The sequence below is a fragment of the Canis lupus genome, chromosome 36 (genome assembly GCF_011100685.1).
Source record: "Canis lupus familiaris isolate Mischka breed German Shepherd chromosome 36, alternate assembly UU_Cfam_GSD_1.0, whole genome shotgun sequence".
Classification (NCBI taxonomy): Eukaryota; Metazoa; Chordata; class Mammalia; order Carnivora; family Canidae; genus Canis; species Canis lupus.
In genome coordinates, this window is record NC_049257.1 from 20,049,281 (window position 1) to 20,070,068 (window position 20,788).

Consider the following 20,788-nt stretch of genomic DNA (forward strand, 5'->3'; position numbering starts at 1 on the left):
AGTAAGACACCGTGTGATCCCTTACAGTACTCCCACCTTATTTTAAAAATTCAACTTCACTGACAAGTTTTAAGCATCTCTCGTGTCTACATATGATCATTGATAAACCTACCAGCAGTCTAAAACCATGCAAGACCCACACACTAAACTGGAGTTCCATTTTACATTAATTTTGCCACTAGCATGGCATTGCTGCTTTGTACCTGGCATATGGCTTCTGTCCACAGAGATAATTTGAGGGATTCTTTAAGGCCCAGAGAAAAGGTACTTGAGATTCAATTGATTTTTTTACATCATTAATCCAAATATTACAGTAATGTTAAGTAATCTCTTTGATTAGTGAGCTGTTCTCCTGGAAGAGAGCTGTAGCACTCCTGCTCTATTGACTCACAGTCCAACTTTGAAAATGAGATAAGGGCTATGTATTCTCTCCCTGGAAAAATGTGCATTCACACATACAAAATTGTGTAGGAAATTTCTGGAGGCCCTTGGACCCTATTACCCACCTGTATACCAGGAAAAAAAAATTCATAGAGAAATAGTAAACTGGCTAATTGAGAAGTGTAAGGGGAGAGAAAAGGAGGATGGGAAGTAGAAAAGGAAGTAGTTTCTGTCCTGGGCCACACTTGGCCTAGACTTCCCTCTTCTCTACTTTTCGCAGCAGCTCTGTGCACGACATATTATTTTTGTATAGCCCAGGAAACTAAGGTTCAGAGAGGTTATGTAACTTCCCCAAGGTCACACTGCTGGAAAGAGGCAGAAGTCCAAATGTAAACCTGGTCTCCGCCTTTCCAAGTCCAGCATACATTTCACTTAACACTTACTGAGTCAACTTACTGCTTTCCCATCTTAGGACTTCTCAGGAGAGAACTAAAGTGTTAGCCGCTAGCCTGGGAACCCCCTGAGAATAGGGCCCATGCCTCATTCTTTTTCCATCTCCTGTGCCTGGCACACAGAAGGCACTCATTAAAGGAGAAATGAATGTGTGGATCAACACCCAGGGCAACAATCCCATGAAGGATGGCAGGGGTCATAATATGCAGGCTGTGTGTTGCCACGACACAGACGTCCCTGACATCGCTAAATATTCGTTTAAATGACGACTAGGAGCAGACTTGAATATATTTGAAAATACACGTGGTAAAATTCTTTTGTAAAGAAACAGCATTTAATCCTTCTGAAAAATAACCTACTCACAAAACACAAAACTGCTTTACCACAATCTGCCTAAAATGATCAGGTCAGCAATTAGAATCTTCCGGTAGCGAACAACCGCATAGTATAAAAATCAAATTCACGCTGGCAAATAGGTGTATAAATTAGGACTCTTTCTAAAGATACTTAATTTTACAAAATTCATAAAAAGAACTCAAATGCATTTTTTTGCTTTTGCAATAATTGCTCTGAGGATGAAAACTAAAGCGCCATTTCAACGTAGTAAAGGTAATTGCAGCATTTACTGCTCATGTCATGTTGATGTATGACTATGTATCAAAGGTCATCCTTCTGTACTCATACATTATCAAATTTGAAAGCACAGTATTTGATTCTGACCAACCTTTAAACTGCCCACAATGCGTGTGAAAAATAGATGGAGTTCTACCTTGGGCTTTTTTAAAAAAAATGAACCCATGTTTCGGAAGCAGAGGGGTCAAAGAAGCCAGTGGCAAGGTTAGATGTCAGCCCTATGAATCTCATACTGTCTTAGCTTATCAATGAGGTCTAGTACAATGATCACAAGCTAAAATTGCTGTACTAATGAAGACAAAGGTCTAAAAAATTAGATAGCACAGGCCCTCTGACAGAGGGCAGTACCTTGTGGACGATAATGCAGAAATACGGATATAAATCACTCTTTAGAGACAATAAAGCCTATAATGCACAAATTGAATTGTTTACATGTGTATTGGAAGCACTGTTAAAAACCTAAGTGTTGACTGCCATGCTCTTGTTACTTATCTGGAATACAGCAGGCCCTGAATTCAGCTTCTTTATTAAGGCAAGTCATATGCTCCCCACTTCTCCTCTTCCAACTCCAAATACATAGCACTACTGTCCCAAAACACAATTTAGTAGTTTTGGATCATCCTACGGTAAAAGGAGTGCTGGACATTCACACTTGCTTCAAACTGCTGCTTACAGTTATTTGCTGGGTGGATAAATTGCTCATAACCAAATCTACTAAAACCTGCTGCTCTCTCCTATGGTGGTTGGGGGTGTTGTGTGGAAGGGTAGGGAGAGGTAGAAGACAGCAGGAAAGAGAGAATAAAATCGCCCACTCTTCAGTAATGATTGCATTATCTTTAAATAAATAAAATACTATCTAATTTCATCAAGCCCAATTACAGGAGATGGACTATTGGAAAAAAAGCAAGATCATACAAACACACAAAAAGAATCCAGGTCTTCAAAAACCAGAAGGAAAAAAAAAATGTGCTGAAAAGAATCTACAACATCCACCCAAAACATGTTTCAAGCATATCAATTTTATTTCAGCCTGTACTCAGCTTATAAAATTCATTGCATCCTATTCTAAAAATTCATATATTATTTGGTATGAACACTCATAATGAAGAACACAAGATCATTCCAAAATTTGATTCCTTTTGGTTTCTAGGGAAAAATATTTTTTTAAAAAGCAAACCACTATAATTCAATAAAATGTATCAACTCTTGACAGGTAGGCAAAGCCTTTAGCATTCTTGCTATCAACAATAAAGCACAAAATGCCTATTTCATTTTTAGAAAAAAATAACTTAGCTGACTATAATTCATAAAACATATCATATTAATGCAAGTTTTAATTATACCTGTCATGTGCAATATACAGTACCTTTTGATATATTTTTGAGGCAAATACACAATTTTAAGGTCTAATTTCCAATGGTGCATTTACTGAAAGAGGAAATATGTATTATGTGTATTGAGACTCCACCAGATAGTGTCAAAAGAGCACCTACTTAACCCAGAAAACTCCTAAGTTAACATGAATTATAACATTAAATGGGTCAGAAATGAAATTTAAAAAATAAACAAAAAAACAAAAAAATATTTTAAAATACCCCATTCTATGTGTGAGTAGAGTATGAGATCAGAGGTTGAGGAATATAGATACAAATTCTGTATCTGTATGGTTCACATACAAATGAAACTAAGAATATTTTTTAAGAATGGGAGTTTATTAAACCAAATCATTTTATATACAATTTAGAAACCTTGGCCAAATAATGGATTCACGTGAATGAGAGAAGACCCTCTGTGCTCTAATCCCACCCGAGCACATTGGCCCTTAGGTCATGTGCAGTTCAGTTCATCCAGTTATTGAGCATCTATGTTGGGCACTAAGAATACAAAAACAAACAAATCCTCCTCCCTTAGTGTGCTGTCAGTTTGCATAGCTTCAAATCATGAGCTAGTCTTTCTCACTTTCTGGCCACAATTACTTTAATTATAGGCGTTTCAGATGGAAGTGGCACAAGCCACCAGAGCTGACCACGTCAGGTCCATCACTTATTTACGAGTCCACTCTCTAAACATACATGTAGCAGACATCATCCCATGTCTTACTTTTGGTTTAAGGAGAGCAAGAGAGAGAAAATAAAACTGAGAAACACAGCCTGTCTTCAGTGTTCACAACCAAACGAGGGAGGCAGAGAGTAACAAGAGGTCAGGAGACAACATTATATATAATGTATTAAGCACAATGAGAATAAAAAGCAAGTAACTGCTTAGGAAAGAAAGCTGAGAAAGGTGTCACTCAGAAGATTGTAGATAAAGCTGGGTCTTAAGGAAATGAGATTTCAACAAGAATAGCACCACATAAGCCTGTGGTCAGCACATAAGAGAGTAGTTTAAGAGAAAGCTAGAGAAGGGGATCCTTAAAAGCCACCTAGGGAGTCAGCCACATACAAATGAACCTTAGAATATTTTTAAACTTCTTTTATTTTTATTTTTATTCAATTAACATAAGAGAGTCTTATTAGTTTCAGAGGTAGAGTTCAGTGCTTCATCAGTTGCATACAATACTCAGTGCTCATTCCATCAAGCACCCTATCCTTAATGCCAGTCATCCAGTGACCTCATCCCTCCACCATTTCCCCTCCAGCTTGTTTCAGAAAGCTCCTACAGCAATATGGATGATAGATCCAAAAAAGAAAAGATGACAAAGGAGTCAATCAGAGCTCCCCAAGGTTGTGAGGATCAAATAATTTCCCTACACAATAATTCAAATTTGAGGTTTACAAAATTGCTCACACTACAAAATCTGCACAGCAGTATTTTTCATTGAGTGTGTGTGCACATATGTGCCTGCACCTGTGTGCATATTAACTACCTATTCAACAGCTCACTCAGGGTGCCTTCTACATGCCAGACATTAGAAATATAGTGAGAAGTAAAAATAGATATGGCTCTGCCTTCAAGGAGTTCATAGTCTGATGTTGGAGATAAATTATGAGAGCATTTCATGGGGAGAGTGTGTAGAGAGTCTGACAAGTGTTCAGCTGAGAAAACTGCCCTGAAGCAACACTTGGAATTATCACAAAAATAGGAGAAATCCAAAAAAGCACTAGTCTATTCTTTTAGCTATCAAAAGAGAAGGCTCACAGATAGCAAACAGGACAAGGACCTAAAGATCCTAGGTTCTGATTCCATTTACAACCTCCATAAACTAAATGGTCTTGGGGAATTAATTCCTGCTTAATAGGATTCCACTTCCTCACATGGTTGTAAGAGAAATGTGAAATTATCTAGAGCACAGTGCCTGACCAGGAGCAGGTATTCAAAAAATGTTCATTTAATTCCCCCCTTTCTTCACCCTTCAATATCAGACTAAGATAAAAATATTTATTTTCACAAAAATAAATGATTTTCCCCATTTTCCTAAAACAAATGCCAAGGATCTGGTAAAAGTCTTTGGCAGCTAAAAATCTGGCCTGTTCTCATATAATCCTGGAATAAGAACTTTAAAAAACTAATTTATGAAGGAGATTTTTTGAGAACACTTTTTAATCTTCTCAGAGTGCTTCCAACTTCTACCATTTTTGCTGCCAAAGAAAAACAGGAAGGTATAAATATTAGGGGGGGGGGAAACCTAGAGAAAAATGCATAAAGCAGAAAATCTAGGTTGTAAAAAACATCAAATAATATAGAGCTATATAAGTGGATAGTGTTTTCTTCTAAAGTCCACAAGTAGTATAAATTAAGCCACATAACAGGACCTCTGGAGGAGACAGAATGGAAAAGTAAGTGGAATCTAAGTTTCACACAAAGGCAAACCAAAGGGCACTTGGGAGAGTAACTACTATTGAATAAATTCAACAGTTTTTAAAAAGACAATTTTAAATAGTATTGAAGTAAAAAATATAGATTTGTTTCTGAGAAGGAAAGAAATTAGGTTGAGACAAATTAATAGTTTATGGACTGATAGAATTTAATGAGGCTTTTATTCTGTATTTTTAAATTTTTATTCTTATGTTTGAATTCTAATAAATGTACTTTGCTTTATTTATAAATTGTCTAAATTCAGAGCCTGATACATTTACTTATTAGCTGGGTGGAGTTAATATATTTAGATCTTCAATAACTTTGAAACAAGTCAAATTACAAAGATTTAGCAGATCATCAGTTTACAATCATCTTTATCTTGCTTCAACTTTACATAAGTACTTGAATTATTTATAATAGCTCTTTGGGAGTCCATTAAACTATATCTAAATGTCTTCTACACTTTTTAACAATGAATTAAGGCTATGCTACATAATAACTTATATTATTTTCTTTTGATTTTCTAAAGCAGCTCTGTTCTTTACGGTTGTTTCAAAATAGCTATTCATAATTCCATAAATTATTCCCATTCTTTGACCCTTTGATTTGCACATAATCCAACAGAGAATACTGTAATTTTTCAAAGTAATATTAGAAAAAAATAGAAAACTTGCACATTTTTAAAGTAATCTTAAACTCTTAACATTAATTTTGATTGGCAGTGTAAAATTGGTGGTTCAGTATAAAGCATCCTGCATTAAGAGTTGAGATCTGAGTTTTTGCTTGGTTCAGATGCCAGCTATCCCTATGACCTGTGTAAGTCATTCAGCTTTTCTGACACTCAGCATACAATACTTAATGGAAATCATTATATAATTAGAATACCTCTCCCTTTTACCTTTCTCTCTCACCCACATACAAAGCTATAACTCTCATGACTCAATCGTGTTCTCCATAACAATACTGTTTGTATCTAATGAATAGGCTGAGAAAGATTTAAGAATAAAAGGCATAGTAACAACTACCAACAACATTTCCAAATTTGGGTTCGTACTACTATTTCAGTGCAATTCAGCAACTATTTACTGTGTGTCCCTGTGTCTTTGTGAGTAGGAGGATATCCCAGGAAGAGGAAGAGGAACCTGGGGGATTAGAAAAACTTTTGCATTATGAACTACAGAAAACATTATGATAGCTACATTAAAAGTGGGGTGGGAATGGTGGCAATAGTTGTGGTCAGAAATGCCAGAAGTAACTAGAAGCAAAATTATATAGGCCCTATCAGTAGTAAGTTTGGACCTCATCCCAAGAACAATGAGGAATCATTGAAGGGTTTAAACAATGGTGTACCAGGATTCCTTTTCCAATTCTGAAAACTCATTCAGGCTATAGTGCACAAAATAAATAGCCAAGTAGGCAAGATTGGAGGCAGAAACCAATGAAGAGAGTTCTGAGATTATTATCAATAGAGGCCTGAATGATGAGAAGGCAGTTAGACAGTAATTAAGAGCAAGACTTTATTGTCTGCATTCAAATCCCAGATTTTCCAATGACCAAACTTACTCTCTATAGCTCAGTTTTCTCATCTATAATCCAGAAATTAAAATCCTCACAAGGTTACACCTAAGAATAAAATAAGACACATAACAACAGTTAGCATGTTACCTGGCACAGAGTAAGAAGGCAAATGTGTATTATCATTACTAATGTTAATGGGATGGAGAAATGAAAAAACGAGAAGATGGTTTTGGAGACAGAAATGGATAGTGAAGATATGGGAAAAAGGGGGAAGAGAATGAGGGGACACAGTAGTTCAAAAACACAATATTTTTAAGTTTTGTAGGTTTCAAGGAGAAAATAGTGTTCATTTTTTAATATTCTGATTGTGAAAGACATTTAGAAGGCAGGTGATTATTCAGTCTGAAGTGAAGCAAACAGATCAAGGCTGGAGATGGGAGAATCAGAGAAACGAATGTTAATGAAATCCATTGGGTTGATGAGATCCTTCAGAGAGAGAATTTGCAGAGTAAAGAAATGCTGGCACGAGGCAGAAGCTATGGAACACCAGTATTTAATGGGTGGGCAGGGGAAGAGAAGCCTGAAAAGGACACTGAAAGAAAGGCACTAGAGTGTGAAAGCTCGAAAGTCAAAAGAAAAAAGAAGTGTTTCAAACCAAAGGAGTGTTCAACAATGTCAATACTGAAAAGCAGTGAAATAAGTTAAGTACTGAGAGTTTTCACTGGATTTAGCAACTATATTATTCATTTACATAATAAACGGGTCAAGCAGCGTGCTAGACCCGCAGATACAGGTAAATAAGACAAAAAAGAGGGCAGCCCAGGTGGCTCAGCGGTTTAGTGTGGCCTTCAGCCCAGGGCGTGATCCTGGAGACCCGGGATCGAGCCCCACGTCAGGCTCTCTGCATGGAGCCTGCTTCTCCCTCTGCCTGTGTCTCTGCCTCTCTCTGTGTCTCTCATGAATAAATAAATAAATAAATAAATAAATAAATAAATAAATAAATAAATAAATAAATAAAATCTTAAAAAAAAAAAAGACAAAAAAGAGCCTTGCACACACAGATTTTATGTTGTAAAGATAGACAGCTTGTAAACAAATAAAATACTTAAACTGCGGTAAGGACCATTAGTAAAGTGACGTGACAGAGAGAGAGTAATAGAGGCCAGCTTTAGATAGGGAACTTAGGAGCCTATCTCTCTGAGAAGAGAATATTTCAGATGGGACTTAATGTAGGAATGGGTTTAGTGTAGTCACAGAACTGGAAGAGGCCTGGAGGCTACAGCATTATGGTGGAGGAGGGATGAAGAGGTCGAAGCCAGACCATGTTTATAGATCATGCTGAGGTCACAGAAGAGTTTAGAAAATATCTGTTGAGCATTTCTAAGTAGGAAAGTAAAGGTCACTTTAGCCAATAGCACTTAGTAGTTTGTTTTTCCTCATTTACACTAGTCTTAATAATCAGAAATAGAACATTTCACCACTCCTTAAAACCATTAACTATTTACTACAGTATCAGAATAACCTTTTCTATTTTAAAGGGTACTATACAATTACAGCACGTCACTTGTTGCATTCATTTTACTAATCCCCTTTTAATCTTCTTCCATATTTCTTTCAAAGATATTTCTCATAATATTTGATTCTATCATGCAATTATATTTCTCTGAAGTACTCTTCATTTTCAAGCAATGTACATCAGAATTTGAACGTTTCAAAACAAGAAGACTCGGGGCACCTGAGTGGCTCAGTTGGTTAAGCGCCTGACTACTGATTTTGACTCAGGTCATCTCAGGAGGGTGAGAATGAGTCCCGTGTCAGGCTCCATGCTCAACAGGGAATCATCTCAGGAGGGTGAGAATGAGTCCCGTGTCAGGCTCCATGCTCAACAGGGAATCTGCTTGAGATTTCCTCTCTCTTCCTCTGCCCTTCCACTCATACCATAAATAAATAAATAAACAAACAAACAAAAACAAAAAACAAGAAGACTTCAGCATGATGCTACTAAAATGTTTATGGGTCAATAATGTATAAAACCTGAGATTCACCCTCCCCATAAAAGATTATATTCCATAGTTTCAGGTTCCTATTTCTTTAATCTATGTATTTATTTATATACATGCATTTGATAGAGAAAAGTTGATGCAGAAAACTCTGGCTTGATTCTGAGCAGCTGAATTATATGTTCATATTATTTTTTAATTTCCTTATTTGCAAGAGGAAGAATTACAGCCCTTCCATATTTCACAAGGATATCTATAATATAAAATGTTGCTATTTACTTAATTATTATCAGGCAGTGAGCTAGGCATAAAAATTATGTAAATAATTTTTAATCATCCCTATACCCCAAAGAGTAGGTATTATATTTCCCATTTTACAGTTAAAAAAACAGTCTCAGAGAGGTTGGGTGACTTGCCCAAGACTGCAGAGCTAGAATTTAAACCCAGTTTTGTGATCTCAAAAACTCTGGTCCCTATACCATAATGCCTCAGACTATTAACAGATTAGATTCATTAAAATACCTATCAGATATAAGATATTAGATCATAAAGATGAATTTTTAAATAACAAATGTTATTTTATCAAATTTTTAATAAATTATGTACAACTTAGAAATATTTGCCATATACACCATTCCTATATATGTCTCCCTTTGATTTCAATTTTTTTAATAATGGAGAAGAATGATAAAAGGAAGATGAAAAGGATAACCACGCTGTATTTAAGGTCCAAGAATTATCATTCTGGATGAAAATTTTTCCCAATCCTTAAAACATCTATTAAATCCAATGAACTACTAGTAACTATCTATTCTCACAATACCTATTTGTCTCCCAAAATTAAAAATTACAAATGGTTTCAGGTTTTCCTGGATCAGGAAACTCTAATCTCTGATTAGAACCTCTAAATGTCACTATTTCTCTGAATTTGAAAAGCAATTAGTCTGAACAGAAGCATCATAATTTGCTCTCAGGAGTCTATAGATTAATTGTTTTGTGCGCTCTTCCTAAGATTTTTCAGGTAGCCACGTCATCCACCAAGACACTGTCTGAAGAAGTCTAGATATTTAACAAAAAGAAACTGCTGCCAGATCATCTTTATTTTCCTTAACAAAATACACACAAGAGCACAAAATTCACTTATATATCACCATTATTTTACAAGTATAAATAATGCTCAGAATTCAAGTACAGTCAAGTGCAGAGATATTTCCTATATGTTAATATGTAAACATAAGCTAGTTATATACATCAAGTGCCTTTGGCCCAGCTGCAAAATAAGAAACATCAAAAAAGAAACACTGCACTTGACTGTTCAGTTGCATTCTTACTGAGAATTTGTACCAATGCCTATATAGTTACAGTTAGAACTTTCCTACCACTTAATGGAAATGCCTAAATAGACATCCCACACACACAAATATCTCAAGAATTAAAATTCTACCCATTTTTAACGAATAATTATTAAAAATCTTAATTGTTTCATTCCTTAAAATGAATACCATTAGAACTTATTCATAACCAAAGTTCTTCCTATGTCAAAATGGTATTATTTACAGGTCACACATAGAGAAAATGAGAATGCTACTTTGTTTACTTTTAGAATGGAAGAAAACATCTAAAAGCGGGCTAAATAGTGTGGGTCTTTATAATTTCCAAAGGATCTTACTTTACTGATATCACTCGCCTTTAATTTAACACCCAGGAGCTACAACTCTGATATATTGAAATAGTCAAGCAATTTGAATTCAAATGATATCAAACACATCCTTAGAGGGAGAGAGAAAGGAAAAAAAAAAAAAAAAGAAAGAAAGAAAGCACCACCTAGAAAGCAATGACTGACATCATCATCAAGACTACAAATATCCAGTTGAAGGCACGTGAAAGCATTTACTACATGGCCATCAGAGACTCTCCACTGAGTTCAGGATTAGGAATAGGATCGGCTCTGGGGACTACTGATTTGGCTTCATTCATTGAGGTGTCCTCATTCTCAGCCTCTTGCTTCTCCTCTGGTTCCTCTGTGCCAGATACTTTTTCAGTCCCTTGGTTTGTCTGCTCTGTGTCTGATATTTTCTCCTCTGTCTGCTCTGTACTGTTATCAAGAACATCTTGTTCTTCTACAGATTCTGAAAAGATAAAGGGTCAAGACTTTAGGTATATTCAAACATTAAAACTGCTAGATAGATAAACAAAAGGTAAGTACACACATACACGGACAAAGAAACAAGAGAACTGGCCAACATTATCCTTAAAATCTTTTAAAATATATACGTAATGCCCTATTACATATAGGAATTGGTATGAATGAAGGGGAAAAAATAATTTGGGGAAAACCAACCCATAAACATACTTTTATCCAAAGTTTTCCTGAAATTAGGGAATTTTCACAGTATTTAAGAGCCTTCCTAAAGATGCATTTGAAAGTTAAATGCCAAATATATCAGATGAAGTCCCAACAGATTGATGTGCTGTAAGACAACAGCCCAGCAAATAAAGCCAATGTACTGACCCCCCAGATTACATTTCCTGAAGGAATTGTCTCCCTTGCACACAGGCAACTCTGTAAGCAATAAATGTGTGTGTGTGTGCATGTGTGTGTGTATGTGTAGTGCTATTTCCCACATTGATTTACCTTTCTATTATTGAAACACTAAGATGGTCTGGATCCACCTTTTCCAAAGGCATGACAAGTCTCCCCCCATCCCTCTACAAAACAAGTTCTCAGGATTTAAACTACTGGGTCAGAATATCCTATATACCTAGAACACAAGGAAGCGAAAGTTAAGAGTCTTTTGCCCCTCTCTCCATAGAGGAAGCTAAGTGAGGGTCTTGGTTCCTATCTAAAAATGTATTCCCTTTAAGTTCTCTTGAGTTTCATTAAATTAAAATCCCTTAATAATAATAATAATAATAATAATTTTGTTCAGTAAAGTCTCTTTAATTTTTTAAAGTTTAAACAATGAAATGAGAGACAGATTGTCAGAAGCAGAAAGCTTTGGGCCTCCTAATTTTCAAGTCAAAAATAAAAATCTAGCTTTTGTTTTTGTAATAAATAGTAACAAATATTCTTGTTAGGAGAAATATGGCTAAACCACATTGGCCCAACAAATAAGCAAATTTTACTAATCTCGTAAAAGATCCCTTATGATATACTACAAGTGTTATTAACTCAAAAAATCTGAAGGAAAAGCCAATCTACATTAGTAAAAAGTTCAAGTTTAGCTCCTTTACAGTACATGTCAGAGTCTTGCTAAATAAATAAAATGAATTAATAGTTTTGCAAAGAAATTATGTGTATATGCACAATGGAAATGGAGGTCTTACAAATTCATGGTTTTACCATAATCAGTTTTAATAAATACAAATTATCTATATCTCACACACTCATACCAAGACTTTAAAATATTTAAAAGTAATTATTTCTTTAAATAGATATCCTGGACTCTAGTTTACAGAATCAATTAAAACCTCTTTCCTTCTTTCATACATAGAATGCAAGTCTAAAATTCCAGTTAGGGACATCCAATTTAATGAGGTCTTAATATATGAAAATTCATACAATCACAAAACATAGTGAGGAATTGTTCACAAATCCCATTTGTGCCACAAAAATGCTATTTTTATCTTAAAAGGAACTGAAAATGGCATTGTAGTACCACTTGGAATCTACAAAAATCAAGCTAGAAAGACAGTAGGTGAGTTTTGTTATCTGAACGATCCAGTACACAAATGAAGAGCAGAAAGTGCAAATGAAACTCTCTGGACATGTACAGATCATTTCTGCCACAAGGGCAAACAAGTGCTTCAGTGGAAAGTTTCAGGAGTTGCCAACCATTTGTAATTCTACCCTCCCAGAGTCACGGTTTTCCACAACTCTCTGGCCATTGAGCAACACCTACTTGCCAAGAACTTTATAATTTGTTTTATTTTAGAAAGCCTTCTGAACAAATCAATAAAGCCACACGAAATGAAAAGACAAAGAGCTCAGGGTTTAGGACTCAACTCACCAATAAACATATTTAAGTGAATATAGGCTCAGATAATTTGTCATATTCTGTATGACCAATCACTTTAGTACTGAACTTAAATGGGAGAAGTACTCAAGTTCATAGTTTATCACATTTAAGCTTTGTGATGTAACTATTTTCAGAAAGAGACACATCATTGGTCAAATCCAATTTAATTAAACTCTGGGGTCTTGAAGCAGATAACACAAAAAGAAGTACTACAATACTTTAACTCTTAAATGCATAAAGATGAACTCTAAGAAGCACCATGGGTTATCACAATTAGAAAATGACATCATACACAAAGCTTGCTTGTCAATACTTGACTGTATTTCAAAGAATATAAAGAAGCCTTAAAAACTGGTGAAATGATGGGTAGGGCTTGAAAATAATCAAAAAGCCTATTGATGACTACTTTTCTTCCCCCAGGTTAATTTGTGGAAAAGTAATTTTAAGAGCAGTAATACTACAGAAAAACTGCTAGGTGTCATAATGCCTATAATGCAGACATCAGTCTAAACGACACAGAGAATTGATTTTTGGATGCCAAATGCCATTTTGTGAAAAGTCATCCAAACAAGATTTAAGTGGATTAGGTATGCAAAAATAACAGAATTACATGTTTAAGAAGTAAACCACAAAACTTTATAATAAGATTATTAAATATATTCCAGAAGTATTTACTTTACTTCTATGGGAGAATATCATTTGCCTATTTTAATAAAAATAGCTATTTTTTTCTGTGAAGTTGCAGTTTAGAATAGCTTGGTGGAATGTTTATAGCAGCAATGTCCACAATAGCCAAACTGTGGAAGGAGCCTCGGTGTCCATCGACAGATGAATGGATAAAGATGTGGTCTATGTATACAATGGAATATTACTCAACCATTAGAGATGACAAATACCACCAGTTGCTTCGATGTGGATGGAACTGGAGGGTATTATGCTGAGTGAAGTGTCAATCAGAGAAGGACAAACATTATATGGTCTCATTCATTTGAGGAATATAAAAAATAGTGAAAGGGAATAAAGGGGAAAGGAGAGAAAATAAGTGGGAAATATCAGTGAGGGTAACAGGACATGAGAGACTCCTAACTCTGGGAAACGAACAAGGGGTAGTGGAAAGGGAGGTGGGTGGGGGTATGGGGTGACTGAGTGACAGGCATTGAGGGGGGCACTTGGCAGGATGAGCACTGGGTGTTATGCTATATGTTGGCAAATTGAACTCCAATTAAAAAATATACAAAAAATATAAAAATAGCTTGGTAATATAAAAATACATTATAGAAGATGTCAATATTTGGGCATAAATACTAAAAAAGAAACCAATCCTTGTGTTCACACTCATTAAACAGGCCTTTTCTCCCCTGTGCAACACCAGTTTAAGACTAAAGTTAAAATAAAGTTACCTGAATGATCAATACCATCCGTAAGATAATTTTCAAAATCAACATTGGCATCCACAATGCTAAGAAAACAATATATCATAATGTGATAAAACAAAAATGACCTACAGAATTTTCCTTTCCCCACTCCTGCCCCCTGCCCCCTCTCCCTAATGTTCTTGAGAGAAAAAGCTTTTTCTACCCAATTGTAATAATTGGTTTCCAGTTGTTTGGGCAAAGCCTTAACTCAGCCAGACAACTCAAACTCATAAAACTGAGTATAACTGTGTAACAAATACCACTGTCTTATCTATAAACCACACACATGCAAAAACATGTTAAAACGTCACATTACCTTTTGGGTTTTATTCTAGCTCTTGAAAGAATAATTTTCTAAGAAAATTAAATAATAGTCTAGCAAAACAAATTCATATATTTCCTCTAGAAATCTATAATTTCCACAGAAAAAAAAACAAAACATAATTCTATCTAGTTTATACCTTTGAAAATCCTTCATATTTTGGCGAATTCATTTAGATTCTTGTTTTTTATTTCTTTTTATAATAACAATTACAAAAATTTGTCCTGCTAATGCACCAAACTTTTGCCGTGTTAACACATCAGTAGCCACTGTATGTGTAGACTTAAAAACTTACCCAAAGGAGAATTTATTTTTTTTTAATTTTATTTATTTATGATAGGCACACAGTGAGAGAGATAGAGAGAGGCAGAGACAAAGGCAGAGGGAGAAGCAGGCTCCATGCACCGGGAGCCCGACGTGGGATTCGATCCCGGGTCTCCAGGACCGCGCCCTGGGCCAAAGGCAGGCGCCAAACTGCTGCGCCACCCAGGGATCCCGAGAATTTATTTTATTAAAATGGACAGTTTGTCTTTGAATTCACAGATCTTAAAGCAGTTTTTACAAGACTTTTTGCCTTAAGGAAAATGGCCAACTTATATTAAGGAACAAAGACAGGAATTTCATCTCAAAACTTAACCCAGTGACTCAATGACTAAAATTCAATTAAATAAAAACCACCTATGAGAAAAATCACTCATACTGAACACACAGAATACTGTGTAATACTAATACTGTTATCTACCACTGGTGAACAAATCCATTAGATGAGTAAGAAATGTCATTATTAGGCAAAATGTAAAACATTAGGAGAAATTGTTTTAGAAAAGAGAATCAAGGGGATCCCTGGGTGGCTCGGCGGTTTAGCGCCTGCCTTTGGCCTAGGGCGCGATCCTGGAGTTCCGGGATCGAGCCCCACATCGGGCTTCCTGCATGGAGCCTGCTTCTCCCTCCTCCTGTGTCTCTGCCCCTCTCTCTCTCTAGGTCTATCATAAATAAATAAATCTTTAAAAAAAAAAAAAAGAAAAGAAAAGAGAATCAAAAGGCCAAAAGATCTCTAGGTCTACAACAAACATGCAAAAAGATACTATCGGTAAGTTTACATCCTGAGGAAGCTGTATGGAATTAAATATCAATAAAGGTACAAGCTTTTTGGATGTGGTAAATACATGATTCAACAAAATTTACATTATCATATAGTTCAATTTCCTAGAGCATAACAAACAACAGTAAAAACAGAATTTTCTCTAGTTCAACATGACCTTACAGTAACAGTATATTGCTTAAAAGAAAGAAAAAAAAGAAATCAGATTACCAATAAATTTCATCTTATTTAAATGTTACTTATGCTTTTTTTGGTATTGATTAAAAGCCATGTTTTATTATTAGCAAGTTATTGCCAGTTGAACAAAAACTATATTTTATTAAAATAATTACATAAGATCTAGACAAATTAAAACAATATTAACATAAATAAATACATACATACATACATAAATAAAACAATATCAACATTTTTCAAACATGCTAGCCTAAAATCACTCTGCTGGTACACTAACAATCTACAAACCGCCTATTCTATATATTGATCATAGTTAACAACAAAAAAGCTACACATCAAGTATTTTGAAAAGCACATTTTAAAAAAGCAAAACTGATAAACTACTTTAATGTGGCTTAGAAGAGATTCACTACTCATTTAGCCATAAAAGAAACTGAGCAACCTAAAAGTAGTTGATTACTTTGGCATACCATGTCTAATATGCTCTTAGATAGAAAGATAATCCATAGTCCTAATTTCTTATGTTTCTTTAATACAGCATTGCCAAAGCACCTGGATACACAGTTTTAGAAGAAAAGTCTAGGAATCCAAATGAGTAATTAATGAGAGAAAGTCCTTCTAGGTCTCCTTCTTTGATGAAAACTTTCCAAGGTTTCATATGTTGTTCTAAAGATTGATCCAAAAAGTTTTCAAAAGCCTTGTGTCTCATCCTAAAAGCAAAATCTTCCAGTAGCAGAACCAAGACAAAACTCAATTTCAAAGTCTTGCATCACAGATTGAAAAAAAAAAAATAGTTGCTTCTAATGACTCAAGATTATTCATATAAATAGTTACAGAATATTTCTTGAAAGGAAAATTCAGATGGAAGAAAATTACCTTTTGGTTCCCTCTGTGAATTCAATACCTAATCTCTGCAATTTCTGCTACTATCAAGGAGCTATTTCACTACTTTAAATAATATGAAAATTAAAGCAGGAAAGATTTTTTTTTTAAGACCTCAAGTTTTTACATTAAGAACATAGAAATCAGAAATCTAAGCCCTCACATACAATGGCTGTCAGCACAGAGAGATGATTGTGACAATACGGTGTTACTGAATAGCTCAATATAATCATTAAAGGTATGCCACCAGGGTTTAAAACAAATGCAGCTTCATCTTTCACCTGAACACTTCCTAGTCAATTGGAAATGGTAACTGTATATCATAGTGGTGAGATAGTAGTCTTGGAGAAAAGTTTCAATCTTCTGGAAAGCCAAAGAAATAAGGTTCTCATAGCCATTTTGGTGAATCCAAGGAGAAGTATGAAAAGGTTACTAAACCCAAGACTATCTTAACCAAATGGAATTGTTGTTTCAGTTTCTAGCCCTACAGAGTTGTTAGACCTTGCCTCAGGTTTTGTCTTCACCTATTAACATTACCTTATTAGGGCTGAGTTTGAGCCAGTTAGACTTCGTTCTGGAGATTTCAGATAGAAAATGAGACATCTGAGGTATTGCTCCTCCTAGATTTGATGAGAAGGAAAGGTATAGCTGGGTGTTGTTTGCTAACTATCCATCTCAACCTTAGCAGAAGATATTAAAGCATGGAACTCATTATCAAGATTTTTATTTTGCTGGCTGTTTTGTTTCCTTTTTGTCTCAACTATTAGCTTTCAAATATTCACTTTAGCTTTCATAAGCAAGGTTACTCATGGAAAGGACTTCAATTTTTCTTAGGCATCTTCAGTATGAAATTCTTTAGTTTTCAGTTCCAAGAGGCTACAATAGCAAGGCAGCTGATTTGCATGTGACAGCACGCAGCTCAGAGCATGAATTAAGCAAAAGAAAAAACTGATTATGTTTGGAGTTGATGCTGCAGACGTGGAGTGGAGTAGGTGAAGGTACTGATTCCATGTTGATAGTATACAGGCTTCTTGTCATGACTATCTGTGTTCAAATTCATTTTAATACATGTTAGTAAGCCAAAAGCCAAGCCCAAATCAATACATATATTTTACATTCATTCTAAGTTTAAAAAAACAAAAAAGGTACTCAAATTTTCATACTAAACTTCTCACATCTGAAAATTCACTGTCTCATATTATTATTAGTTAAAGCCGTTTTTTTCACTACTCAGTGGTTATATAAAGAAGAAATCAAATATATGTAAATGAGAATTCCTAGAAATTAAAAGAATGAATACTGACTGCTAAATAAACTATGTGAACTAAACTTCTAATATGGATTTTTTTTTTCTATATCAGACATAGCACCAAAATATCATGGCCTGTGCCATACTTTTAGCATCTTCATGATTCAGAGCTGCTTAACAAACAGCTCCCCACCTAATATTAACAAGAAATAGTTGGCAATAGTCAGATCTTGCATCTCATCTTTTCCATTTTTTCATGAAACTTCCTCAAGAAGTCCTAAAACAATTACAAGATGAGTTCTAAAAACCAATAAATTCTGATAAATTTTGTTTCCCTAAAATAAGGTTGTCTTACATCAAAGGTATCCATTAGCAATATTAATCTTGAAGACCCCAAAAATTGTTGCAAGGGAATATCAGTCCTATCAACATAGTACCCAAAGAATGCAAGGATGACTTTCCAATTCCAAAGTTTCCTGCTTGGTAACCTTACCAATTCCAGTGGTAGGCATAAAGCTATTTTATCAATGTTAGTTACAAATCTTATCAGAACTTAACCCTTTTAAAGTAGTTGAATAATTCTTATAATCTGCTTCACTTAAATAAATTGCAAAAATGATTCCACGAAAACATTACGAGTCAAATCTCCCACAGTTACACGTAGATGTCAACCCATAAACAAATGCTTAACTAGCTGTTGCTAGATGCTGCTTAACACAGTATAACCTGTATTTTAAAACGGAAACACACCAGACCCATCACACAGGAGGCTAGAGTATCAGAGCAATAGCTGATACATGCATGCTGCAAAATCTCATAAATTAATCCATTCTTATCTAAAAGCATTATGCTTTTATTGTTAAATAGCAAATATCATTAAGAGATAAAAATTTTTAATTAACATATTCATACCTTCAGTGATCTGGTTCTCTGATGAAATCACACTTCCTGAGGGCAAGGGACCAAGTGAACTTGAGCTTTCCACTGCCTGTCTCTTCTCAAAACTAAACTCTGGAAGCCTTGGAGCCTGAGGTCTAGTTTTTCTTGCAGGATTCAAGAAAAAACAGTAGGCACATCGAAAAGCTGCAGAGAATTAAAAAAATAATAATAAAATAAAACCACAGACCAAAAAAAAAACTTTCATGGACTAATCAGATAGTAATTGACTACTTTTGCAAAGTAGTTAAAGAACCCTTCAGAAATTATTTATCCCTTGTGAAAGTACTTCTGGTTTTAACAATATTGCAGGTGCTCTAACAAAAGCTAATTTTCAAGCACACTTTCTAATTATTATTAGAATTGAAATATTAATTTTAAAACAGTAAAGATCATAAGTTACATGGCAGATTATCTAATAGCAAAACAATCTATAATAACCTAAAATGTTTTACAGAAATTACATTTCTAGTCACTAGAATCCTTAAGTGTTTTCAAGTCCAGAACCTTGCTCACTTGCCCAAGAAAATGTAGTATGTCATATCTGCGAAGCATAATTAATTTAGTACAATATTTTTTAAATAGTAGCTGCACATGAGAATCACCTGAGGTGCTCTAAAAAAAACAAAAACAAAAACAAAAAAAAACCTGCCTCCCCACCCCAGATCAATTAAAACAGACTCTTCATAGGTGGATCCTGGGCATAATTTTTAAAAAGCTTTTCAGGTGATTCAGATACACAGGGAAGTTTAAGAAAACTGACCTAGAAGTTGTACACTGCATAAGGAAAACATCTGTATTGTTTTTCCTGCTTGCTCTGTGTTGTAAAATAAGAACATGTCTGAAAAATACATACAGGGATAGTACCTAAAACAAAGTGACATTTACCTAGAAGTTGGCATAGAATGAAATATTTAAGAGTAAAATATTTAAATCTAACTGCTCAATAATTCTTACCAATGTATTCAAATTCTTCTTTCAAAGCCATGCCATTATGAGAAAAACACTGCTGACATATAAGGGCATATCTATACCAAAAGAAAAAATGAATATATCAGTTACAAATGCAAACCCTGGAAAGGCTACTTTAGCCATCACAGCTAACTTATATTTAACATAACGAAATACGTCAAAACAAATTAAATGTTACTTAATAAACAATACTCTTTAAACAACAGCCAAAATTTCAACCCTTTTAAAATATAATTTATACACCAAATAAAAAACAAAGCAACAGTCAAATGAATATATCCTTAGCAAATTAACAGAAATATATTCAATAACAGAACACTTAAATTTCAGTATTTCCTAACATGTATGTCTGAAGATGACAGACCCCAAATCTGTGGCCAGATAAGATAGGAAAAATTAGAAACTCTTAGAGATTCACAATGAATGTTATTAAAACCTCTGAGAAATCTGTAACAAAGAAATGAATTTGTTTAGTCAAATCCAAAGATTAATTTCATACATGATGATTCCTAAATCTATCCTAGTTCTACATCTTCCTCATTTCCTATTTATATATATATATAAATATATACTCTCTCTGTTCTCTGTGTATGTACTTAACAAACACTTGGCCCTATCAAATAATAACTTGTCTGTTTTGAATAATATACAATTTATTATATTAACATCAAATTCAGTCTTTTTATTAAAATGATAATATTAATCATAATCTTGTCAAATATCTACTCTACTATCCCAAGTATTTTTTTTTTTCCTAAGTATTTTTTTAAAGTTTACACTATGGCAGTTACTTTGCTCACATCATGTTTATCTTCCTAGGATTATCATAAAAATCAAATGATATAATAACTGAATAAGTATTTTGAAAACTAAAAGTGTCATATGTAAATTGTCCTCATTGTTAAAAAAAAAAAGTTGTCCTCATTGTTGT

At 34.5% G+C, this 20,788-nt stretch overlaps 1 protein-coding gene across 5 annotated transcripts in view; it reads right to left on the reverse strand.

The window, feature by feature from the left end:
- Nucleotides 1-9,849: 9,849 nt before the first annotated feature.
- LNPK (lunapark, ER junction formation factor) overlaps nt 9,850-20,788 on the reverse strand; it is a 77,883-nt gene continuing 66,944 nt past the window's right edge. For 3 of the 5 annotated variants that reach the window (XM_038584924.1, XM_038584925.1, XM_038584923.1), the window contains 3 exons: nt 19,843-19,913; nt 18,862-19,032; nt 9,850-10,912 (listed from right to left, as the gene is read on the reverse strand). In XM_038584924.1, the coding sequence (XP_038440852.1) occupies nt 10,677-10,912; nt 18,862-19,032; nt 19,843-19,913 (478 nt within the window). In that variant the 3' untranslated portion in view covers nt 9,850-10,676. Of the gene's footprint in view, nt 10,913-17,237; nt 17,321-17,347; nt 17,745-18,861; nt 19,033-19,842; nt 19,914-20,788 lie in introns of those variants that run through there. The other 2 variants (XM_038584926.1, XM_038584927.1) reach the window with 2 other exon arrangements.